The sequence below is a fragment of the Mugil cephalus genome, chromosome 17 (genome assembly GCF_022458985.1).
Source record: "Mugil cephalus isolate CIBA_MC_2020 chromosome 17, CIBA_Mcephalus_1.1, whole genome shotgun sequence".
NCBI lineage: Eukaryota > Metazoa > Chordata > Actinopteri > Mugiliformes > Mugilidae > Mugil > Mugil cephalus.
This window is the reverse complement of record NC_061786.1, coordinates 2123679-2148532: the sequence shown is the minus strand read 5'-3', so window position 1 is coordinate 2148532 and position 24854 is coordinate 2123679. Positions and strand designations below refer to the sequence as shown.

General features: G+C 40.7%; 3 protein-coding genes and 11 non-coding genes across 17 annotated transcripts in view; 13 read left to right on the top strand and 1 right to left on the bottom strand.

Annotated features, from left to right (window-relative positions):
- Positions 1 to 620: 620 nt before the first annotated feature.
- On the top strand, positions 621 to 761 carry LOC125024283. Its single transcript, XR_007114719.1, has one exon. It is a non-coding gene; the product is annotated as a U4 spliceosomal RNA (small nuclear RNA).
- Positions 762 to 1480: 719 nt separating this feature from the next.
- Positions 1481 to 1621, top strand: LOC125024284. Its single transcript, XR_007114720.1, has one exon. It is a non-coding gene; the product is annotated as a U4 spliceosomal RNA (small nuclear RNA).
- Positions 1622 to 2341: 720 nt separating this feature from the next.
- LOC125024310 lies at positions 2342 to 2482 on the top strand. Its single transcript, XR_007114745.1, has one exon. It is a non-coding gene; the product is annotated as a U4 spliceosomal RNA (small nuclear RNA).
- A 721-nt stretch (positions 2483 to 3203) lies between these two features.
- LOC125024290 lies at positions 3204 to 3344 on the top strand. The gene has a single exon (XR_007114725.1). It is a non-coding gene; the product is annotated as a U4 spliceosomal RNA (small nuclear RNA).
- Positions 3345 to 4063: 719 nt separating this feature from the next.
- On the top strand, positions 4064 to 4204 carry LOC125024306. Its single transcript, XR_007114741.1, has one exon. It is a non-coding gene; the product is annotated as a U4 spliceosomal RNA (small nuclear RNA).
- A 720-nt stretch (positions 4205 to 4924) lies between these two features.
- LOC125024295 lies at positions 4925 to 5065 on the top strand. The gene has a single exon (XR_007114730.1). It is a non-coding gene; the product is annotated as a U4 spliceosomal RNA (small nuclear RNA).
- Positions 5066 to 5786: 721 nt separating this feature from the next.
- Positions 5787 to 5926, top strand: LOC125024293. Its single transcript, XR_007114728.1, has one exon. It is a non-coding gene; the product is annotated as a U4 spliceosomal RNA (small nuclear RNA).
- A 721-nt stretch (positions 5927 to 6647) lies between these two features.
- Positions 6648 to 6788, top strand: LOC125024288. Its single transcript, XR_007114724.1, has one exon. It is a non-coding gene; the product is annotated as a U4 spliceosomal RNA (small nuclear RNA).
- Positions 6789 to 7508: 720 nt separating this feature from the next.
- On the top strand, positions 7509 to 7649 carry LOC125024309. Its single transcript, XR_007114744.1, has one exon. It is a non-coding gene; the product is annotated as a U4 spliceosomal RNA (small nuclear RNA).
- A 721-nt stretch (positions 7650 to 8370) lies between these two features.
- LOC125024287 lies at positions 8371 to 8511 on the top strand. Its single transcript, XR_007114723.1, has one exon. It is a non-coding gene; the product is annotated as a U4 spliceosomal RNA (small nuclear RNA).
- Positions 8512 to 9231: 720 nt separating this feature from the next.
- Positions 9232 to 9372, top strand: LOC125024294. Its single transcript, XR_007114729.1, has one exon. It is a non-coding gene; the product is annotated as a U4 spliceosomal RNA (small nuclear RNA).
- A 2222-nt stretch (positions 9373 to 11594) lies between these two features.
- On the bottom strand, positions 11595 to 15157 carry alkbh1 (alkB homolog 1, histone H2A dioxygenase). Its single transcript, XM_047611808.1, has 6 exons — positions 14969 to 15157; positions 14641 to 14749; positions 14105 to 14267; positions 13200 to 13290; positions 12290 to 12483; positions 11595 to 12117 (listed from the first exon to the last, which is right to left on the bottom strand). The coding sequence occupies exons 1-6, from the start codon at positions 15104 to 15106 to the stop codon at positions 11667 to 11669; spliced, it is 1146 nt and encodes a 381-aa protein (XP_047467764.1). The 5' UTR covers positions 15107 to 15157; the 3' UTR covers positions 11595 to 11666.
- A 209-nt stretch (positions 15158 to 15366) lies between these two features.
- Positions 15367 to 18764, top strand: LOC125024121 (SRA stem-loop interacting RNA binding protein). Its single transcript, XM_047611809.1, has 4 exons — positions 15367 to 15462; positions 16791 to 16849; positions 17001 to 17108; positions 18495 to 18764. Exons 1-4 carry the CDS (start codon positions 15396 to 15398, stop codon positions 18561 to 18563), a joined length of 303 nt encoding a protein of 100 aa, XP_047467765.1. The 5' UTR covers positions 15367 to 15395; the 3' UTR covers positions 18564 to 18764.
- A 2457-nt stretch (positions 18765 to 21221) lies between these two features.
- adck1 (aarF domain containing kinase 1) overlaps positions 21222 to 24854 on the top strand; it is an 87269-nt gene continuing 83636 nt past the window's right edge. For 2 of the 4 annotated variants that reach the window (XM_047611797.1, XM_047611800.1), the window contains exons 1-3: positions 21222 to 21453; positions 23179 to 23291; positions 24354 to 24493. In XM_047611797.1, the coding sequence (XP_047467753.1) occupies positions 24362 to 24493 (132 nt within the window). In that variant the 5' untranslated portion in view covers positions 21222 to 21453; positions 23179 to 23291; positions 24354 to 24361. Of the gene's footprint in view, positions 21540 to 23178; positions 23292 to 24353; positions 24494 to 24854 lie in introns of all 4 variants that reach the window. The other 2 variants (XM_047611798.1, XM_047611799.1) reach the window with 2 other exon arrangements.

Sequence of the window (24854 nt, the reverse complement as noted above, 5' to 3'; positions counted from 1 at the left end):
TTGATTTGGTTATTCACCAGAGTAGAGTTCCTAGAAAAGGGAGAACCCTGGACCAAACTTAAATACAGCCACTGGAATGGAGTCAGATCACCGATGATCCAAATACACATTGAAGAGGAGGAAATCTCTGTCTTCCATAGAATGAGCAAGATACATTCAAATACTTCATTTTATTCAACATCAGTCATGTTGCTGTAGTCTTCCAACATTCAGTTAGTGCAGTAGCTCCACTCAATGACTAGAGGTTCCCCCTGCATACCCTGAGTCATGATGAGTCTCCAGGAAAGTTTTCACCACTAACATAGTTGACTTTTCAACCTAGCTGTACAACTTCTGGACGACTACGTGATGTCCCGGATGTCATATCCAGCGCTCAAACCAGTAGCCTGCAAAGCACCCACACCCAACTGTCTTGATCTGTTGTTGATTTTTCATTCAAAATGATTTTCCCTAGAAAAGAGGTGTGGTGCTCAGAATACTGAAAAGGCGGGGCCTATTTGAACCATCCAATCACACGGACCGTCACCAAGTCATTATCATGAAAGTAAGATCGGAGGAGTGTACCATGTGTGCGGTTAGTGTTTGGACTTGTGCAGATTAAACTGCTACAGTCTAGCAGCATCCTTGCACAGAGGCAATATCATAGTCCATGAAGTTTTGCTGAGACATGATTATTGCTGGTTGAAAACTTAACCCAATACCCCGCCTTGATGACGTGAAATATAGTCAGCTATGGCAATTTTTGCTAGTCTCCAAGGAGGTTGTATGACTTGTATCAATGATAAATGATCAATACCGCATTGGTTGCTGTTTGAGATGGGGCTTTTCTTGTTTGATTTCTTGGCAGTTATGCTATTTTTATTTGACTTGGTTATTCACCAGAGTAGAGTTCTTAGAAAAGGGAGAATCCTGGACCAAACTAAGATAGCCACTGGAATGGAATCGGATTACCCATGATCCAAATACACATTGAAGAGGAGGAAATCTCTGTCTTCCATAGAATGAGCAAGATACATTAAAATACTTCATTTTATTCAACATCAGTCATGTTGCTGTAGTCTTCCAACATTCAGTTAGTGCAGTAGCTCCACTCAATGACTAGAGGTTCCCCCTGCATACCCTGAGTCATGATGAGTCTCCAGGAAAGTTTTCACCACTAACATAGTTGACTTTTCAACCTAGCTGTACAACTTCCGGACGACTACGTGATGTCCCGGATGTCATATCCAGCGCTCAAACCAGTAGCCTGCAAAGCACCCACACCCAACTGTCTTGATCTGTTGTTGATTTTTCATTCAAAATGATTTTCCCTAGAAAAGAGGTGTGGTGCCCAGAATACTGAAAAGGCGGGGCCTATTTGAACCATCCAATCACACGGACCGTCACCAAGTCATTATCATGAAAGTAAGATCGGAGGAGTGTACCATGTGTGCGGTTAGTGTTTGGACTTGTGCAGATTAAACTGCTACAGTCTAGCAGCATCCTTGCACAGAGGCAATTTCATAGTCCATGAAGTTTTGCTGAGACGTGATTATTGCTGGTTGAAAACTTAACCCAATACCCCGCCTTGATGACGTGAAATATAGTCAGCTATGGCAATTTTTGCTAGTCTCCAAGGAGGCTGTATGACTTGTATCAATGATAAATGATCAATACCGCATTGGTTGCTGTTTGAGATGGGGCTTTTCTTGTTTGATTTCTTGGCAGTTATGCTATTTTTATTTGACTTGGTTATTCACCAGAGTAGAGTTCCTAGAAAAGGGAGAACCCTGGACCAAACTTAAATACAGCACTGAAATGGAGTCAGATCACCGATGATCCAAATACACATTGAAGAGGAGGAAATCTCTGTCTTCCATAGAATGAGCAAGATACATTAAAATACTTCATTTTATTCAACATCAGTCATGTTGCTGTAGTCTTCCAACATTCAGTTAGTGCAGTAGCTCCACTCAATGACTAGAGGTTCCCCCTGCATACCCTGAGTCATGATGAGTCTCCAGGAAAGTTTTCACCACTAACATAGTTGACTTTTCAACCTAGCTGTACAACTTCCGGACGACTACGTGATGTCCCGGATGTCATATCCAGCGCTCAAACCAGTAGCCTGCAAAGCACCCAGACCCAACTGTCTTGATCTGTTGTTGATTTTTCATTCAAAATGATTTTCCCTAGAAAAGAGGTGTGGTGCCCAGAATACTGAAAAGGCGGGGCCTATTTGAACCATCCAATCACACGGACCGTCACCAAGTCATTATCATGAAAGTAAGATCGGAGGAGTGTACCATGTGTGCGGTTAGTGTTTGGACTTGTGCAGATTAAACTGCTACAGTCTGGCAGCATCCTTGCACAGAGGCAATTTCATAGTCCATGAAGTTTTGCTGAGACGTGATTATTGCTGGTTGAAAACTTAACCCAATACCCCGCCTTGATGACGTGAAATATAGTCAGCTATGGCAATTTTTGCTAGTCTCCAAGGAGGCTGTATGACTTGTATCAATGATAACTAATCAATACCGCATTGGTTGCTGTTTGAGATGGGGCTTTTCTTGTTTGATTTCTTGGCAGTTATGCTATTTTTATTTGACTTGGTTATTCACCAGAGTAGAGTTCCTAGAAAAGGGAGAACCCTGGACCAAACTTAAATACAGCCACTGGAATGGAGTCAGATCACCGATGATCCAAATACACATTGAAGAGGAGGAAATCTCTGTCTTCCATAGAATGAGCAAGATACATTAAAATACTTCATTTTATTCAACATCAGTCATGTTGCTGTAGTCTTCCAACATTCAGTTAGTGCAGTAGCTCCACTCAATGACTAGAGGTTCCCCCTGCATACCCCAAGTCATGATGAGTCTCCAGGAAAGTTTTCACTACTAACATAGTTGACTTTTCAACCTAGCTGTACAACTTCCGGACGACTACGTGATGTCCCGGATGTCATATCCAGCGCTCAAACCAGTAGCCTGCAAAGCACCCACACCCAACTGTCTTGATCTGTTGTTGATTTTTCATTCAAAATGATTTTCCCGAGAAAAGAGGTGTGGTGCCCAGAATACTGAAAAGGCGGGGCCTATTTGAACCATCCAATCACACGGACCGTCACCAAGTCATTATCATGAAAGTAAGATCGGAGGAGTGTACCATGTGTGCGGTTAGTGTTTGGACTTGTGCAGATTAAACTGCTACAGTCTAGCAGCATCCTTGCACAGAGGCAATTTCATAGTCCATGAAGTTATACTGAGACGTGATTATTGCTGGTTGAAAACTTAACCCAATACCCCGCCTTGATGACGTGAAATATAGTCAGCTATGGCAATTTTTGCTAGTCTCCAAGGAGGCTGTATGACTTGTATCAATGATAAATGATCAATACCGCATTGGTTGCTGTTTGAGATGGGGCTTTTCTTGTTTGATTTCTTGGCAGTTATGCTATTTTTATTTGATTTGGTTATTCACCAGAGTAGAGTTCCTAGAAAAGGGAGAACCCTGGACCAAACTTAAATACAGCCACTGGAATGGAGTCAGATCACCGATGATCCAAATACACATTGAAGAGGAGGAAATCTCTGTCTTCCATAGAATGAGCAAGATACATTCAAATACTTCATTTTATTCAACATCAGTCATGTTGCTGTAGTCTTCCAACATTCAGTTAGTGCAGTAGCTCCACTCAATGACTAGAGGTTCCCCTGCATACCCTGAGTCATGATGAGTCTCCAGGAAAGTTTTCACCACTAACATAGTTGACTTTTCAACCTAGCTGTACAACTTCCGGACGACTACGTGATGTCCCGGATGTCATATCCAGCGCTCAAACCAGTAGCCTGCAAAGCACCCACACCCAACTGTCTTGATCTGTTGTTGATTTTTCATTCAAAATGATTTTCCCTAGAAAAGAGGTGTGGTGCTCAGAATACTGAAAAGGCGGGGCCTATTTGAACCATCCAATCACACGGACCGTCACCAAGTCATTATCATGAAAGTAAGATCGGAGGAGTGTACCATGTGTGCGGTTAGTGTTTGGACTTGTGCAGATTAAACTGCTACAGTCTGCAGCATCCTTGCACAGAGGCAATTTCATAGTCCATGAAGTTTTGCTGAGACATGATTATTGCTGGTTGAAAACTTAACCCAATACCCCGCCTTGATGACGTGAAATATAGTCAGCTATGGCAATTTTTGCTAGTCTCCAAGGAGGTTGTATGACTTGTATCAATGATAATGATCAATACCGCATTGGTTGCTGTTTGAGATGGGGCTTTTCTTGTTTGATTTCTTGGCAGTTATGCTATTTTTATTTGACTTGGTTATTCACCAGAGTAGTGTTCCTAGAAAAGGGAGAATCCTGGACCAAACTTAAATACAGCCACTGGAATGGAGTCAGATCACCGATGATCCAAATACACATTGAAGAGGAGGAAATCTCTGTCTTCCATAGAATGAGCAAGATACATTAAAATACTTCATTTTATTCAACATCAGTCATGTTGCTGTAGTCTTCCAACATTCAGTTAGTGCAGTAGCTCCACTCAATGACTAGAGGTTCCCCCTGCATACCCCGAGTCATGATGAGTCTCCAGGAAAGTTTTCACCACTAACATAGTTGACTTTTCAACCTAGCTGTACAACTTCTGGACGACTACGTGATGTCCCGGATGTCATATCCAGCGCTCCAACCAGTAGCCTGCAAAGCACCCAGACCCAACTGTCTTGATCTGTTGTTGATTTTTCATTCAAAATGATTTTCCCTAGAAAAGAGGTGTGGTGCCCAGAATACTGAAAAGGCGGGGCCTATTTGAACCATCCAATCACACGGACCGTCACCAAGTCATTATCATGAAAGTAAGATCGGAGGAGTGTACCATGTGTGCGGTTAGTGTTTGGACTTGTGCAGATTAAACTGCTACAGTCTAGCAGCATCCTTGCACAGAGGCAATTTCATAGTCCATGAAGTTTTGCTGAGACATGATTATTGCTGGTTGAAAACTTAACCCAATACCCCGCCTTGATGACGTGAAATATAGTCAGCTATGGCAATTTTTGCTAGTCTCCAAGGAGGTTGTATGACTTGTATCAATGATAAATGATCAATACCGCATTGGTTGCTGTTTGAGATGGGGCTTTTCTTGTTTGATTTCTTGGCAGTTATGCTATTTTTATTTGACTTGGTTATTCACCAGAGTAGTGTTCCTAGAAAAGTGAGAACCCTGGACCAAACTTAAATACAGCCACTGGAATGGAGTCAGATCACCGATGATCCAAATACACATTGAAGAGGAGGAAATCTCTGTCTTCCATAGAATGAGCAAGATACATTAAAATACTTCATTTTATTCAACATCAGTCATGTTGCTGTAGTCTTCCAACATTCAGTTAGTGCAGTAGCTCCACTCAATGACTAGAGGTTCCCCCTGCATACCCCAAGTCATGATGAGTCTCCAGGAAAGTTTTCACCACTAACATAGTTGACTTTTCAACCTAGCTGTACAACTTCCGGACGACTACGTGATGTCCCGGATGTCATATCCAGCGCTCAAACCAGTAGCCTGCAAAGCACCCAGACCCAACTGTCTTGATCTGTTGTTGATTTTTCATTCAAAATGATTTTCCCTAGAAAAGAGGTGTGGTGCCCAGAATACTGAAAAGGCGGGGCCTATTTGAACCATCCAATCACACGGACCGTCACCAAGTCATTATCATGAAAGTAAGATCGGAGGAGTGTACCATGTGTGCGGTTAGTGTTTGGACTTGTGCAGATTAAACTGCTACAGTCTAGCAGCATCCTTGCACAGAGGCAATTTCATAGTCCATGAAGTTTGCTGAGACGTGATTATTGCTGGTTGAAAACTTAACCCAATACCCCGCCTTGATGACGTGAAATATAGTCAGCTATGGCAATTTTTGCTAGTCTCCAAGGAGGCTGTATGACTTGTATCAATGATAATGGATCAATACCGTATTGGTTGCTGTTTGAGATGGGGCTTTTCTTGTTTGATTTCTTGGCAGTTATGCTATTTTTATTTGACTTGGTTATTCACCAGAGTAGAGTTCCTAGAAAAGGGAGAACCCTGGACCAAACTTAAATACAGCCACTGGAATGGAGTCAGATCACTGATGATCCAAATACACATTGAAGAGGAGGAAATCTCTGTCTTCCATAGAATGAGCAAGATACATTAAAATACTTCATTTTATTCAACATCAGTCATGTTGCTGTAGTCTTCCAACATTCAGTTAGTGCAGTAGCTCCACTCAATGACTAGAGGTTCCCCCTGCATACCCTGAGTCATGATGAGTCTCCAGGAAAGTTTTCACCACTAACATAGTTGACTTTTCAAGCTAGCTGTACAACTTCCGGACAACTACGTGATGTCCCGGATGTCATATCCAGCGCTCAAACCAGTAGCCTGCAAAGCACCCACACCCAACTGTCTTGATCTGTTGTTGATTTTTCATTCAAAATGATTTTCCCGAGAAAAGAGGTGTGGTGCCCAGAATACTGAAAAGGCGGGGCCTATTTGAACCATCCAATCACACGGACCGTCACCAAGTCATTATCATGAAAGTAAGATCGGAGGAGTGTACCATGTGTGCGGTTAGTGTTTGGACTTGTGCAGATTAAACTGCTACAGTCTGGCAGCATCCTTGCACAGAGGCAATTTCATAGTCCATGAAGTTATACTGAGACGTGATTATTGCTGGTTGAAAACTTAACCCAATACCCCGCCTTGATGACGTGAAATATAGTCAGCTATGGCAATTTTTGCTAGTCTCCAAGGAGGCTGTATGAGTTGTATCAATGATAAATGATCAATACCGCATTGGTTGCTGTTTGAGATGGGGCTTTTCTTGTTTGATTTCTTGGCAGTTATGCTATTTTTATTTGACTTGGTTATTCACCAGAGTAGAGTTCCTAGAAAAGGGAGAATCCTGGACCAAACTTAAATACAGCCACTGGAATGGAATCAGATCACCGATGATCCAAATACACATTGAAGAGGAGGAAATCTCCTTCTTCCATAGAATGAGCAAGATACATTAAAATACTTCATTTTATTCAACATCAGTCATGTTGCTGTAGTCTTCCAACATTCAGTTAGTGCAGTAGCTCCACTCAATGACTAGAGGTTCCCCCTGCATACCCTGAGTCATGATGAGTCTCCAGGAAAGTTTTCACCACTAACATAGTTGACTTTTCAACCTAGCTGTACAACTTCCGGACGACTACGTGATGTCCCGATGTCATATCCAGCGCTCAAACCAGTAGCCTGCAAAGCACCCACACCCAACTGTCTTGATCTGTTGTTGATTTTTCATTCAAAATGATTTTCCCTAGAAAAGAGGTGTGGTGCCCAGAATACTGAAAAGGCGGGGCCTATTTGAACCATCCAATCACACGGACCGTCACCAAGTCATTATCATGAAAGTAAGATCGGAGGAGTGTACCATGTGTGCGGTTAGTGTTTGGACTTGTGCAGATTAAACTGCTACAGTCTAGCAGCATCCTTGCACAGAGGCAATTTCATAGTCCATGAAGTTTTGCTGAGACGTGATTATTGCTGGTTGAAAACTTAACCCAATACCCCGCCTTGATGACGTGAAATATAGTCAGCTATGGCAATTTTTGCTAGTCTCCAAGGAGGCTGTATGACTTGTATCAATGATAATGGATCAATACCGTATTGGTTGCTGTTTGAGATGGGGCTTTTCTTGTTTGATTTCTTGGCAGTTATGCTATTTTTATTTGACTTGGTTATTCACCAGAGTAGAGTTCCTAGAAAAGGGAGAACCCTGGACCAAACTTAAATACAGCCACTGGAATGGAATCAGATCACCGATGATCCAAATACACATTGAAGAGGAGGAAATCTCTGTCTTCCATAGAATGAGCAAGATACATTAAAATACTTCATTTTATTCAACATCAGTCATGTTGCTGTAGTCTTCCAACATTCAGTTAGTGCAGTAGCTCCACTCAATGACTAGAGGTTCCCCCTGCATACCCTGAGTCATGATGAGTCTCCAGGAAAGTTTTCACCACTAACATAGTTGACTTTTCAAGCTAGCTGTACAACTTCCGGACGACTACGTGATGTCCCGGATGTCATATCCAGCGCTCAAACCAGTAGCCTGCAAAGCACCCACACCCAACTGTCTTGATCTGTTGTTGATTTTTCATTCAAAATGATTTTCCCGAGAAAAGAGGTGTGGTGCCCAGAATACTGAAAAGGCGGGGCCTATTTGAACCATCCAATCACACGGACCGTCACCAAGTCATTATCATGAAAGTAAGATCGGAGGAGTGTACCATGTGTGCGGTTAGTGTTTGGACTTGTGCAGATTAAACTGCTACAGTCTAGCAGCATCCTTGCACAGAGGCAATTTCATAGTCCATGAAGTTATACTGAGACGTGATTATTGCTGGTTGAAAACTTAACCCAATACCCCGCCTTGATGACGTGAAATATAGTCAGCTATGGCAATTTTTGCTAGTCTCCAAGGAGGCTGTATGACTTGTATCAATGATAATGGATCAATACCGTATTGGTTGCTGTTTGAGATGGGGCTTTTCTTGTTTGATTTCTTGGCAGTTATGCTATTTTTATTTGACTTGGTTATTCACCAGAGTAGAGTTCCTAGAAAAGGGAGAACCCTGGACCAAACTTAAATACAGCCACTGGAATGGAGTCAGATCACTGATGATCCAAATACACATTGAAGAGGAGGAAATCTCTGTCTTCCATAGAATGAGCAAGATACATTAAAATACTTCATTTTATTCAACATCAGTCATGTTGCTGTAGTCTTCCAACATTCAGTTAGTGCAGTAGCTCCACTCAATGACTAGAGGTTCCCCTGCATACCCTGAGTCATGATGAGTCTCCAGGAAAGTTTTCACCACTAACATAGTTGACTTTTCAAGCTAGCTGTACAACTTCCGGACGACTACGTGATGTCCCGGATGTCATATCCAGCGCTCAAACCAGTAGCCTGCAAAGCACCCACACCCAACTGTCTTGATCTGTTGTTGATTTTTCATTCAAAATGATTTTCCCGAGAAAAGAGGTGTGGTGCCCAGAATACTGAAAAGGCGGGGCCTATTTGAACCATCCAATCACACGGACCGTCACCAAGTCATTATCATGAAAGTAAGATCGGAGGAGTGTACCATGTGTGCGGTTAGTGTTTGGACTTGTGCAGATTAAACTGCTACAGTCTGGCAGCATCCTTGCACAGAGGCAATTTCATAGTCCATGAAGTTATACTGAGACGTGATTATTGCTGGTTGAAAACTTAACCCAATACCCTGCCTTGATGACGTGAAATATAGTTAGCTATGGCAATTTTTGCTAGTCTCCAAGGAGGCTGTATGAGTTGTATCAATGATAACTAATCAATACTGCATTGGTTGCTGTTTGAGATGGGGCTTTTCTTGTTTGATTTTTTGGCAGTTATGCTATTTTTATTTGATTTGGTTATTCACCAGAGTAGAGTTCCTAGAAAAGGGAGAACCCTGGACCAAACTTAAATACAGCCACTGGAATGGAGTCAGATCACCGATGATCCAAATACACATTGAAGAGGAAGAAATCTCTGTCTTCCATAGAATGAGCAAGATACATTAAAATACTTCATTTTATTCAACATCAGTCATGTTGCTGTAGTCTTCCAACATTCAGTTAGTGCAGTAGCTCCACTCAATGACTAGAGGTTCCCCCTGCATACCCTGAGTCATGATGAGTCTCCAGGAAAGTTTTCAATGAGCAAGATACATTAAAATGCTGGTGAAAAGTATTCACCACTAACATAGTTGTCTTTTCAACCTAGCTCTACAATTCCCAGATGACTAGATGATGTCCCAATTGTCATATAGCTCCACTCAATGACTAGAGTTTTCCCTTGCAGACACTGAGTCACGTTGATTATCCAGGAATGAACTCACCAGTCGCAACCACTTAGAGACCACAGTGTGGCTGTTATTGAAAGATGCCAGGATCCTATGTCTGGATTTCAGCTCTGCCTTCAACACGTTCTTTGCTTCACTGTTACAGTATAAATTCTCTTAGCTGAGTCTGCTAGACTCCATCTACACGTGGATCACCAGACTTCTTCTCTGACATGAGACAACATGTGAGATTTGGAAAACGCATCTCACCATCAACACAGATTCTCCTCAAGCCTGTGTCCTTTTACCTCTGCTCTTTTCCCTGTACACAACAGCTGCTCCTCCTAACACAAGTCTGTGAAGTTTGCGGATTACATGACCCACATCATGCTTATCTGCGATGGAGATGGGACCATTTTCAGGACTGAGACAGACCGTGTGGTTACAATGTGTGTGTGCTGTAACAATGTGGAATTGAATGCCTCCAAGACAGTGGAGATAATTATGGACTACAGGAAGAACTCACTCCTCCCCATCACCCTGTGTGACTACAGTCAACACTATGGAGTCTTTCCAGTTCCTGGGCACCATCAACTCCCAGGACCTCAAATGATGATGATGAATTTTGCATATTTGATTGTGTATGGTTACAATTTGTTTTATTTTATCTTGTTTTATATTTTTTATGCAACAGACACCAAGGCAAATTCCTTGTATGTACAAATGTACTTTGCAGTAAAGTCTTTTCTCATTCTGTGTGCATCAAGACTTGCGGACTCTTTCTCACTTTAAGAACACACGATTATTATTCATTCATTTATTTATCTTTAGCCTAATGCTAGTTATTTAAGAGTCCGGCACAGAGCTTAAAATATACAATACATTTGGATATAGTTAGTTAGTTAGTTAACAGCTATAGTATCAGAATACTTCAGAAGTCTTTCATTATTCATGAACAGACATACAACAAGGCCTTTTTGTTTTTTCTGGCGATCATTCTAAATAGTCATTATGTTTTAGTTTTGAATGAACGGGGTTAAAATTACCATTGTGCATCCCTGCTGAGTCAGCAATTTTTAATGTGATCCACAATGACAGAGTCAGATGTCTCCCAGACCACTTCCAAATGTAATCATGTTCCAAATGTTGTCCTGGTTGTGTTAATGCTTTAAGCACGTTAAGATAGCTACTTAATCAACTATTCAGTTCATGTTTTTAGCACTTATTTTCTTCAAAGTCCTCTTAAATTAGCTTTACCAATTACAAGAGTGTAGTGTAGGATAACAATAGTAGCATATTATTTTCGTCCTTTAGTTAACTGCTGAACTTATGACTTGAATAAACAATCCTGATACATTTTTCATATAATTTTTATTTGTCTTTAGTGATACTAGTTTCCCTCAGTTTGGATTTCAGCAGTGGAACTGAATCACTTGGAGTGAAGCCAAATGACTTACTCATCAGTCGACAATTAATGTCCTAAAACTGGGCGACTGTAAAAAGGGCTGTGACATTTGTAGCACGGGTTGCACAAGTCAAAGATGTCATCAAAGACTTGTTTCCATTTGCAAGAGTTCACAGTACAGTGGTGACGTGTTTTATGCACCTGCTTCGCTGAAACTTGAATGATCCTGCAACCATTCAAAATGAAATTGAAATATTCTGGGTTTTTTTTTTTTTTTTTTTTTTACATATCTCCAAATTAGTCATTGTAGTTTTTATGTCCACAGCAGCATCATTTCTTAAAAGACAGTATCATAGCGGTTGGTGTCTTTCACGTCTCAACTGTGTCAACGGTGTCACTGTCGCCCCTCTTCCTTTTTCCATTCTCTGTGTCTGCCCTTTCTTCATGGTACCCGACTTCCTTGTCTGTATCAGTCCCTTGGTGAGAAGACGGTGTTTCTGGGAAATTCTGCCCTGGTCCCAGCACCTGTCTCACAGTCACATTCACTCTGGAGCTCTGGATGTACCTGGAGCATACAGCCCAGTCCTCCTCAGACACAGGCCCTACAACAGTGCTTTCCTGCAGGGATGAGGCCAGGGTGCAGCCTTCCATCTCTAAAACTCCAAGTCCCTGAGGTGCTGGAAGGATGCGTGGGACAGCGTGGTAAAGGAGGCGGCTCTGTCCTGACATCACCATCACGTCTCCACTGTGCATGTACATGGCAGTGGGGGCGTCCTGTCTGCAGGTGCCTCCCAGGAGGAAGATGGCTGACTGCCCAAAACTACCAGAAAAAATAACAGGGTATACAGTGAGGTTGTTTTTTCCCCCAAGAACTCAAAATCCCAACAGCATTACCCCATGGTGCAACAACAACAAAAAACATCAAAACAAAATAAGAGCTGTACAGCCTTCCTCCATGCAGTATTAACTTTAAGACTATTCACCCTTCTCACCTGAATGAAAGCAGTGGTCGAGAGTGATCGAGTTCTGATTCATCCACGTGGATTCCTAGAGACGAATCTGATCGGTAGTAGTTGAGGATTCCAGCCTCCGAGTTGAACCCTGGGAACCCACAGGCAGCTGTTATTTGGGAGGACAGCAAGTGGAGATCGGATGGGAAAGGAGTGCAGTTGCTGGCAGAGTAAGTCTGTGAACGCAGAAACAAAAAGTACAATTTAAGCACAGTTTAAAGTCAGACGTCACATCGGGCTATGTTAAACAACATACTTTTCAACATTTAACATGCTTTTACAACCTTGTTCATGGACAACTAGAAGTCCATTCAAATTACACTATGACTCAAAATTATAATTAATAATTTGTGTATTATAACAGTCGGCAGCATCATAAAGGATAAGAATAACTTTGAAGGTGTCTATTTATTTGACATTTTTTTTATTATTTTCCTATTTTCTTCTTAAAGAATTGTTTCAAATATTCTAACTGTTAAGGTTCCATATTTTGGAATATTTCATGTCTCAACTGAGGCTGTAGAGATAACAAATCCAAATGAGCAAGAGATGCACCAAAGCTATGGCCAGAAGAACTTAGGATGATATGGTTCCCTTGGTCAGTAGTACAATAGCACAATTTTAACAACTCAAAGTTTCTGGAACTAAATTTCACTTTATGTACTGATGTTATAACTACCACAGAGCAGGGACTGTGCGGTACATGACATGTCACCGCTGTAAATGGCTGTGGTGTTTAACCTAAAAAAAACGTAGGGAACGATGGATTTTCCAAGCTTTTAAGACTACAAAATTGTAGTACTAATATCCGATTTGACTTATGTGACTTATGCTGATGATGCATGTACTACATACTGGATCCTCTGAGAAAAGCAGGATGTGTGTTGCTTACTTTAGTATCCCAATTGTAATGATATCCCAGAGTGACCCAACGCAGCCTCTCCAGTAAAGTCTTTGGTTCTCTCTTGCCAGAAGGAGGAACTCTGCAGATGGGATGAAAGACAGCACAATTGTAGATGCTGGCATCAGGGCAATGGGGTCATTACATTCACTACAAAATAGTACTTCCACACCCCTGTCACACCCACACACCCTCATATTCAAACTATAAAAGCTCAGGCCCAATGACATCCCCTGAGGTAATTCATCAGGTTTGTTAATTACTATCAAGTGAAATAAACACAAAATTCAATCGTTAAATGATAATAGCAATAAGTGTTGAGAGGTTTCATTCTGACAGGCAAGACAATGATCCCAAACAAAGTACCACTGAAAGTCTGAAAAAGAATTAATGGTTCTGAAGTGGTTTCGTCAAAGAGTGGACTTGTGAGGGTATGGCTGTGGTAATGCAGATCTTCAAAGAGGAGTGGGCCAGAATTCTAACACAGCAACATGAGACACTGGTCTCTGGTTATCGTAAGCAGACAGTTGCCCCTGCAGTAGAACCTGTACTTATTAAGTGCAGGGGGTGGTTACTTTGTCTACACTGAGTGAGGTCTGGATGACCTTTCTGCTTCATACAGCACATCATCTGATAGATTCTTTATTTATTCCAGGGTAAATTTTGTGAAACTGGTCAGATTCTCCTCCACCGCACTGTACACAGCAGTCAAGATGCAAAAAGAAAGTCATCTTGGTCTTCTTAGCATTTTTACACGTGCCACAAATAAGCATGATACCTGCTTATTTGTACACTGCAAAGCAACCATCTGCCTTGGTTGTGTTTTTTTGCTCATTTACTCAGATCTGGTATGCAAATTACATCATCATCACCCTTAATAAAGAATAAAATCTCACCTGAGGCTATGTTCACTCTTGCCCCAGATGTCCTGGGTGTCAGAGGGAGACATGTGCATGTCCAGGTTGCAGATGTTTGGTTTCTGGGGGTAAGTCTTCAGACACTGTCTGACCCAGTAGGGTTGGGAGCCCCGCAGGAAAGGATTGGAAATAAAGATGAATCCTTGATAATTCACAATAAAAAGTACAGTAGTTAGTCACAGAAACAGAATGTGGTCCCATTATGTACAAGTGGTATAAAAAAACAGGGTTCAGTGAATTGATTGTAAAAAAAAAAAAAAAAAAAAACTGTACGAGACTTCAGTCGTTACATCTCAACCCAAGTGAATGATGGGAGACCGAAACACAAAATGAGGAAATATCTTGATAACACTTAATTCTTTTTTTTTAATCCCTGCACTGTGAATATCCCCCGGTTTCATTTCAGAACACTTTGCAAACATGTAATCATGCCTGAAAAAAATACCATAATATACCGTGGTACCGTCAGAATTTTGAAAAATGTTATGTACATTTTTTTCTGTCACATATTTTACCTGGGTAGCCCTGCAAGCCGAAGGCTCTCCACGCTCTAACAGGCTGTAATCCCACCCTGGCAGCCTCCACATCGCTCATGGTAGAAGCGTCCAACTTAGCTGGAACTACCTAACCATTTGACACAAACACAGACATACATTCTTGAGTGAAATTCAATAACAGAACAATAACATTAGCACAACTCAATACAACCACTGTGGCAGACATGAGTCATTTTCAAAATATTTCACTAAATATCAATAAGTGCTTTTGTCTCTCTTAAGTCTTGACTTTGCTTCATTCTCAAACTTCTTTATTCTCCCTCCCAGACAAGACGTTTCTCCTCACCTTATCACTTGGTGCATTTTTAGAAAAGTCAACGACATCACTGAAATCCGGGGGAGGGTTCCTTCTCTTGTAAAACTTGAATATTTTTCGAAATGCATCTTCTCCACTTTCTACTATGGAGGCTGCCATCTTGGCCATGACGTCACTGACCTTTCAACTCAAACCTCTTCCGGGTCCCAACCAGTGAGTCTGGTCCTAGGATAACGGTATACAGTCAATGGTATGGTCCCCAACCGTCTGAATCCACACAAACTTAGGGAATATAAGAGGCGGCGCCGATATTGGGCTTAAATTTCCGTTTGAACAAAAGTTACCTTTTAACACGATGTATAAATAAATTTATAAATATATATAAAAAAATATATATATTTTTCAGTCACATGGTTTTTACGTCATAGGTCATGGCTTGCTTACCCAAGGACGAAACATGGCGGCGGCGACTAAGAAGGTTTTCGAAGCCTTCGTGTCTAAAATACCATGGACTGTAGCTACTAGTAAGTCCACACGCTTCATATTGTTATTTCTATTAATATAAACATTAATATCAGCAGAGAAATGTTTGACGTGACATTTATAGTAGTACCCTTCTTGAAGGTAAGCACAGCCTCTGCATGTAACGCGTGATGGAGAAATAATGTCATTCAGAGAACACTCATGCATGCAGGCTAACAGATCCGCAGTAAACACTACATTCTTGTCATTTTCAATATTTAATTTGTATTCGGCCTCCTTTAGTAACGTGTTTATTGGGCTTTGTGGGTAATTTGAATGGTGTCGTTCATATTGCTTGGACATGTGGCTGTCAGTTATAGCCTTAAAACAGACAGTTTGAACATGAATTTAGTCCTATAACTTAACCTCTATAAATTTGGGTGCAATTCTAATACACCTTAAAGCAGGGACGGACCCTCAGGGCGAGGTTATAGGTGTATTCACTGCCTGTTTAATTTTTTTTTTTTTTTTTTTTAAATCGCTAATTTCGATGGACCTCCTTTTGCTTTGATTACAGCAGCATTCTCTATGGCAATGTTCCCATAAGAAGCTTCTGCGATGTCACAAGATTTATTTCCGTCTTGCGTTGCATTTATTTTTCACCATTATCTTGTATTGATGATGGAGGAGCCTGACCTGACCTGATGCTCAAAGCCTTCTCAGCACATCCCAAAGATTCTCAATGGGGTTAATGTCTGTAGTCTGTGGTGGCCAATCCATGTGTGAAAATGATGTCTCATTTTCCTAGAACCACTCATTCATTATTTAAGCCCCAAGACTCCTGGAATTGTCATCTTCGAATATGCCTGTGCCGTCAAGGAAGAAAAAAAATCCATTGATGGAATAACCTGAACAGCCATGAGTTCTACTGTTGTTTTTCTCCCATCTGATTTATCCAAACGATTAATTGATCGCCGATCACAATTTTTTTCCGACCACATTTCATCCTTGAACACAATGGTTCCCCACTATCCTTACAGTTTTTTAGTAATGCGTTGGATAGTTCTTAATCCAATTTTAGTAGTTTCTGCTTCAATCTCCTTAGATGTTTTCTCTGCTTGATGCATGCCAATGATTTGAACCCTTCTCAAACAGACTAACATATTTTCCACAACCAAGGGATGTGTCTTTCCACATGGTTGTTTAAGAAATGGGGTTAAATTACTTGTTAACTTGTTAGTAATAAGCAGTTGAAATGACTGAATCTGTCATATGTCTGTGAATGTTCTCAGTCATTCAGTTTTATTGAAACTGACTAGACAACTGTGTAAAATTATTTGTTTAGTCACAAATTAGGCAGAGAACATAACATGCTTTATTTGTTTTTCAGAGGAGATGAGGGAGTATTTCAGTCAGTTTGGCTCAGTGAAGAAGTGTCGTTTACCGTTTGTAAGTATCACAGTATCAGGATTACTCAATAATGCAATTAACTATGTTGTTTATTGCTTCTGTCTATAGTCTTCTACATTTAATAACGTTCTATTCTTGTCAAAATCTTTCTCAATGTGTGTATTTGACTGTGTTCTTTGTGTCTTACCAGGATAAAGAAACAGGTTTCCACAGAGGCTTTTGCTGGGTTTACTTTGCAACAGAGGAAGGGTTGAATAATGCCCTTCAGAAAGACCCTCATATGCTGGAGGGAGCAAAGGTAAACTTATGTTTGTCTAGCCGTGTTTTTTTGATTCTGGTGTCTGAATTGCTCCAGTTTAATTAAAACATACAACCATAAAACACGCTCAGAATGTAGCGTATGTTCTTTTTCATGGGAAAGCTCAAATATATCAAATGTGAAATGATCGTGGAAACCTTCATGGCTGGCGTACGCACCTTTCTACAGCTGTTGATCCTTTGGTGACATAATCTTTGATAGTCTTTGATATCCGCTTTGATATGCTGACATGTTTAAATTGGTTACTGCCTCCTGTTCCTGCCTCCTGTTACTTAAAAATTCTGAAGGATATGCTATAATTCAAAATTTTGAGATACAGATATTAGAGTGGAGAAAGTCGAGATATAGCTGAACTATTCACAGGTTTAGACGGATTGAATTAAATCAACCATTAAATCAACCAACCACCATCAAAGTAACTAAAGTCAGATAGTGTAAATTGACCTCTGACTTGCAGTGGAGTGCCACAGAAAACAGTAGAGACATAACTATTGTAAGTACATTAGAGTAAAACACAGTTTGTTTATCCTGTATGATTGCACCATGAAACACAGATGTAGGGGGTAATATCTGAATCAAAGGGCACCCCAGATAAAACTAATCCCTTGTGAATAGGACTACATTTTTGACCACCTCCACTTTAGTGAGTAGCATCTCCAATTCTCTCTCTGTGATGTTCTTTTTTCCCTGTCCTACTCATTCTTTTGTTTTAAATGTCTGAACATGCAGAGAGGGGAATCTCAGGTGCAGGGCCCATTTAAATATGATTTGCCTATTTAAGTGTGGAGAGGGAGGGTTGCGGGATCTAACATTTGCGCTCATTTCCATGTTGATTGGGATACAAAGGAAATGTGCTGGGAGTCATGTTTACAAACATATTCATACATCTGGATTTGTGTGTATGCCATGTTTCTAGAGGAAATTCACGCACAGGAGGCCCCTGGTTGTTTATACTCAACAACAGGGCTACGGGTTTTCAAGCTAAGCTACAAATTGCTCAAATTGCTTTGAAAAAGTACATGATTTGAATAAAAAGGCGTCAGAAGGCCCCATCACATCATCTACTGCTTGGTTGGTTTCAGTGTTCACCAATTGGTATATAGAAATAATATGTTATCAAATTCACCCCACATGCTTAATTAATCATTTTTAACAGGTTTTATCAATGCTCCACAGAGCAAATGTTATCATGTCTGCTAATAAAACACTGGCTAAAAGGCATTCTTTTTGTAATTAAACTTAACAGTCTATCAGTATGACATGAGGAAGAAGATGAAGATACTGTATTGTGTGTGTGTGTGTGTGTGTGTGTGTGTGTGTGTATACACATATAAATATATGTTATATCTTGTGATTCTTTTTCAGCTCCACGTGCAGAGGAACAGGCCTCCATTTTCAGAGCAGAAGACAGACAAAGAGAGTGAATATGAATGAACTAGTGTGGTTCTGTTGTGTCCATGAGACAGAGATGAACTGATGTAAAGACTATTCTTTTTTGAAATGCCTAATAGTGCTGTATTTCATGTAACCATTCTGTCACCAACAATACATAGTAGATGGATGCTCACATGTAAGATTTATGACACATCATTCCCTGATTTACAGTATAAGACAATAAATGCAGTATTTCATTCACCACTTGGTCTTTTTTCTCCAGGTTAATACAACATAGTAACGATAGATTGTAGCTGCAACAGGAGTCAACAAGCTTATTCAAGTGGTTGTGGCTCCTGCAAGTGAAGATTTTGTTCGTAAAACTGATGTTAGAAGCGGGGTAACAAATGGATCATAAGCATGAATAAACCTCATAATAAACCTACTCTGTCCTCCCCTCATTACCTGTATTAATGGCACCTGTTTGAACTCATTATCAGTATAAAAGACACCTGTCCACAACCTAAAACAGTCACACTCCAAACGCCACTATGGCCAAGATGAAAGAGCTATCAAAGGACACCAGAAACAAAATTATAGACCTGCACCAGGCTGGAAAGACTGAATCTGCAATAGGTCAGCAGCTTGGTGTGAAGAAATCAACCGTGGGAGCAATTATTAGAAAATGGAAGACATGCAAGACCACAGACAATCTCCCTCGCTCTGGGGCTCCACGCAAGATCTCACCCTCTGGGTTCAAAATGATCACAAGAACGATGAGCAAAAATCCCAGAACCACACTAGGGGACCTAGTGAATGACCTGCAGAGACCTGGGACCAATGTAACAAGGCTATCATCAGTAACATACGCCACCAGGAACTCAAATCCTGCAGTGCCAGCCGTGTCTCCCTGCTTAAGCCAGTACATGTCCAGGCCCGTCTGAAGTTTTCTAGAGAGCATTTGGATGATCCAGAAGAGGACTGGGAGAATGTAATATGGTCAGATGAAACCAAAATAGAACTTTTTTGGTAAAAACTCAACTTGTTATGTTTGGAGGAGAAAGAATGCTGAGTTGCATACCTACTGTGAAGCATGGGGGTGGAAACATCATGCTTTGGGGCAGTTTTTCTGCAAAGGGACCAGGACGACTAATACGTGTAAAGGAAAGAATGAATGGGACCACGTATTTTGAGATTTTGAGTGAAAACCTCCTTCTATCAGCAAGGGCATTAAAGATGAATGGTGGCTGGGTCTTTCAGCATGCACAATGATCCCAAACACACTGCCCGGGCAACGAAGGAGTGCCCTCGTAAGAAGCATTTCAAGGTCCTGGAGTGGCCTAGCCAGTCTCTACAGATCTCAACCAGATCTTTGGAGGGAGTTGAAAGTCTGTGTTGCCCAGCGACAGCCCCAAAACATCACTGCTCTAGAGGGGATCTGCATGGAGGAATGGGCCAAAATACCAGCAACAGTGTGTGAAAAACCTGTGAAGAAAAATGTTTGATCTCTGTCATTGCCAACAAAGGCTATATATAAATATGTATTGAGATGAACTTTTGTTATTGACCAATACTTATTTTCCACCATAATTTGCAAATAAATTCTTTAAAAAAACAGACGATGTGATTTCCTCGATCAACCCTGTCCTGCTGGAAGGTGAACCTCCACCCCAGTCTCAAGTCTTTTGCAGATTCCAACAAGATTGCCCTGTATTTGGTTCCGTCCATCTTCTCATCAACTTTGACCATCTTCCCTGTTCTTGCTAAAAGAAGCACCCCCAGAGCAGGATGCTGCGACCACCGCATTTGACAGTGGGGATGGTGTGCCATAGTGGTGTGCATTCGTCCAGAGTCACCATGGGCCTCCTAGTTGCATCTCTGATCAGTGCTCTCCTTGTCTGGCCTGTAAGTTTAAGTGGATGGCTGCGTCTTGGTAGGTTTGTAATTATACCATACTCTTTCCATTTCTGGATTGATTGAACAGGGCTCAGTGAGATGTTCAAAGCTTGGAACTTTTATTTTTGTTTTTAAATCACATAACCCTGCTTTAAACTTCTCCACAACATTATCCCTTACCTGTGTAGTGTGTTCCTTGGACTTCATGATGCTGTTTGCTTCCCAATATTCTCTTAACTGACCTCTGAGGCCATTTTTGTACTGAGGTTAGGTTAGATCACACGCAGTTGCTCTCATCTGGCAACTTCTGAAGGCAGTTGGTAACATTAAATTTGTGGTTGTAATGTGACAAAATGTGGAAATACCCACCTACCAACCAACCAACCAATCAGTCATAGGCAGGTCCTCCTTGAGTCTGCATGGGCTTTCTCTGGGTGCTCTGGCTTCATCCCAGTTGATTTATGATTTTAATTGGCAAGTGTGTGTGAATGGTTATACATCTTCCTGAGTCTTGTTCTTGATGATGTCATCATGACTTGAACGTCCTTCTTATTTAGTCTTATTTAGTGTCCCCAAAATCACTTCACCCATCAACTAAACGTTTTGTTATTAAATCAACTATTAAATAAACTACCACCAATTTTGCAGCATTAATTATTCAATTTGTATTACTAAATATTTTTTTTCTCACTGTTGAACGATAGGAAGGATAATGTTAAATTGTCTTTTTTTTATTCGTTCTTTTTAAAATTGCTGTTCCTTTTTTTTTGACGAACAGTTGCGACGCGCGTGGAATAAAACGTCATTGCGGTGACAGGAAGCGTAGTTTAAATCTGTCACAAACGGCATCAGTCTAGAACGTTTGCTCTTGGTACACGAACCCACACGCCTGTGCATCATTCAGGAACAGCAGGAATATGACATCTCTATCTGAGACCATTGTGGAGTCTTGGTAGCGAACGCACATTTAACCTCTCATTTTAGGTAGTACTACGTTAACCACAATTCCTTGCCGTCTCGTCGGAAACTCGCGAAGAGGTCAAATACAAAACCGGTAAGTGGAAATGGAATACAGGCACCCACCGGCCGAGCAGTGTGCTAATGCAGCTTATGGTTCTCTGTAAAGACTTATTTTTAAAGGTAAACGACTCAGTGTGAGAGTGACATTGTTGTATTTTGTTTGCCGACTTGAACGCGCTTGTTCCAAGACGCAACCAGTCGTTGTGTAACACACACACACCAGTGCTCTAGGTCACAGCCGCCATATAGCATACTATACATTATTGTGTGTGTGTCTGCGTGTTTACGTTTTTTACCATGAATCCACACCACCAAACGCACCTACACGACCTGCTTCTGCTTCTTATTGTTCTTCTTCTGCTTCTTCTTCTGTGACTGCTGTCTGTTGTGTATTAACATTGTTGTGAGTTTAACACTGCCACTTGCATTTAGAGTTGCAGTTTACCGGCGTACTTGCCCCTAGCTATATTGGGTCAATGCCGAATAGAAGACTGGGTTTTGGAGAGGTCCAGGATGTGTTAAGTTCCATTTAAATACCACAAGTGTGCCTGCACAAACAGGATATTGTTTAATTAAGACATTTGTGAATGCACCCTGGTTAATTTGGTCCCACAAATAAACTGGAGTTAGCTCAAAACCAAATCCTGCTTTATTCCTTAGTGATCAGAATCAGATTGACCTCCGTTTTGGCTCACCATTTATTCAATAAGGTTTTCATTACAAACCAGAGGAGTGGCCTTCGAATTAAGCTATCACAAGAAGAAGAAACTCTTGAGAAATGCCTCAGTTTTAGAGCCTCATTTTCAGTTCAGTGCTTTTCTAATTGTGAATTACTTCACAAATACAGAATTTTGTAAATTGGAAATGTAGGAGTTTTTTTGAGCTAGTGATTAAAAGTCCAGTCTACTGTGGTTCATGCACTCTACATTTCACTTTTCACTGCACAGTTGCTACTTACTTTTTGGAAATGCCATCCCACATTTCTGGAGTAAACTGGATGCTTGTGGTCTTAAGCAAAAGAGGACTCTTTCTAATACAGTATGTGAATGCTGTGCTCTATCTCAGTACTTGCAGTGTGGCATTTGTCATATGCACCTTGCCTTCCACAAAGCTGAAGACTCAATCTCTTTGGTCACTCTGAGAACTGAATCGTCTCAGGTCTTCCATTCTGCATGTGTGAATGCTAGTTTGGACACCATCAGCATCATACATACAGTGTTTGGATGAAACAGGCTGGTGTGCAGATAGATCCAAATTTCATATAAGTCTGTGTGCGTTAATAAGAATGACTGAAGTCAGAACAAAACATTTGAAAAAGTTTTGGAATTACTAATGACAGTGCTGAGATCATATCCCCAGTATGTTTGTAGGGTCGTTTTTTTGTGTGTGTGCTTTTAGATACTTTGAGGGACTTTATGTTTAAAAAAACAAACCTGTACAATCATCACCTTATTGGTACTCTGAGTAGACCATTACGTGTTACACATTCTCATTACAAATCTCACTACAAGTATGACTGGAGAAGGGGGTTTAAGCAGAATTTAAAATCATGTTAAAGTAATAAATGGTGAGAAGGTTTGTATTTGATTGACTTAGACCAAAAATCCCAACTACAATCTTGGAACTTTGTACAGAGCTTAAATAGTGAATCGGAAATAGAATCTGAAAGGATTTCAGAATATCATCACTTGTTCCCGTTTGCTACAATGAAGACAACACCTAAAGTACTTTTTGTTTGTTTGTTTTCCTCCGTTCTCAGGTGCTTCAGAAATGTTCAGTGGGGTTGAGTTCAGGTGACTGTGGAGCAAAGTCCATGACAGTGGAAACTCCTCATTCTTTGCTCTTCTTCAAGTAGTTCTTCAAAGCTTTGAGGTGTGTTTGCGCTCATTATCCTGCTCCAGTATGCATCCATCTGTTGTTTCATCATCTGTATTTATGAGTACCTTTTCATCATTTTCTGCTAAATGCTTGTTTGTCAGTCAATCCCAAGTGTTGGTCTTGTTTCCCATCCTGGGAAGAAATGTAGGTGGGGTGGCAAATGTTTAATCACTGTTCTAAAATTGTTTTGAGTGCAATAAGAAAGGCCTAGTGTTTTGAATCATTTTTTTTAATTTTATTTATTTCAAAAATTGTGTTCTTGTTCTAAGATTTTCCATTAACATAAAGGCAGTAATAACATTTTTGTGCTCTCTTTTTATTTGAAAAAGTATGAAAGTATCGAAATACATGTTGGTACCGGTACTGATACCAAAATGTTGGTATCGTGACAACACTAGTAGTTACAAAACAATGCCAGCACATAGGATCAAATGCTTTCACCAGTTTGCCCTATGGCCCTATGGAGTTGACAGGTTGTGAGAGTATAAAGTGATCCTGCTCCAGAGCTATGCTGTAGTTATGGTAAAGCTCAAACATCACACAACTGTAAACCAAACTTACTTACTAGAAACCCTTACTGTATGATTTCAAGCTAAGAAATGACCCCTTTTCTCAAAACGACAACATTTGCTACTGAAACCTAAATCACAATGCCAGCAATGTCCTACTGCAAAGGCTTTTATGAGAGCTTCTCTGTTCAAACTTTTTGCAGGTTCAACACATTTTAACAATTTAAAACGCCATTACCCGCTAAACTGGATAATAGGGGGTATTAGTGACAATAATAATAGCCTGTCATGTTAAAGACCAAAACTGCAGAGCCTAGAAATGTAGCTGCTTAAAATTGCTGCATATCTCATTTTGCAGTAGCATGAATTGCCCTTTGCCTTGCCATGGTTAGATTTAATGTATCTCTACTTGAAGGGTAAATCAAAATAAAAATATGTTAGTTCATCTTCATCAGAAGATGAATCATTTGTCCTTTCTTAATTGTTTTTATTTTTTTTTATTTTCTTATTTATGCCATACGACTTCTGTTCTGTCTTCTACCTGCAGGGCCTCTGATGGCTGGTCGGCTCCTGAAAGTTTCCTCTCTGGCCACAGCAGTGTTTGCCTCTTCTGGATTTTACCTCTATAACAGACAACTGGACCTCAATGACCTGAGTATCATCCGCTTTGGACGTGCTGCAGCCACTGTGAGTCACTGTACACCTCTGTCATAAAAGTTGCGCTGTAGGCAGTATTGTGAATTTGATGCAACTGTTTGACGTGTTTCACTCAGCTGTGTATCATGAAGCAAGGTAGGTTGGCTTGTAATCTTCGGCATTACGTCAGGTTTTTCACTTACTAACTGTCTTCATTTGGGTCACTTTGGTAAGAAGAACACAATCAATCAAGTCTATAGAGCAGACCTGCTCTGGAGCAAATTAATATAACAAAAACCAACAGGATTTGACAGGGACAAATGTCTACAGTAAAGTAGATCCTTATAAGGGAACGTCCTGAGTAATTTTTTATTTGTCCCTCATAGAGTACCATATTTAATATTATCAGCCA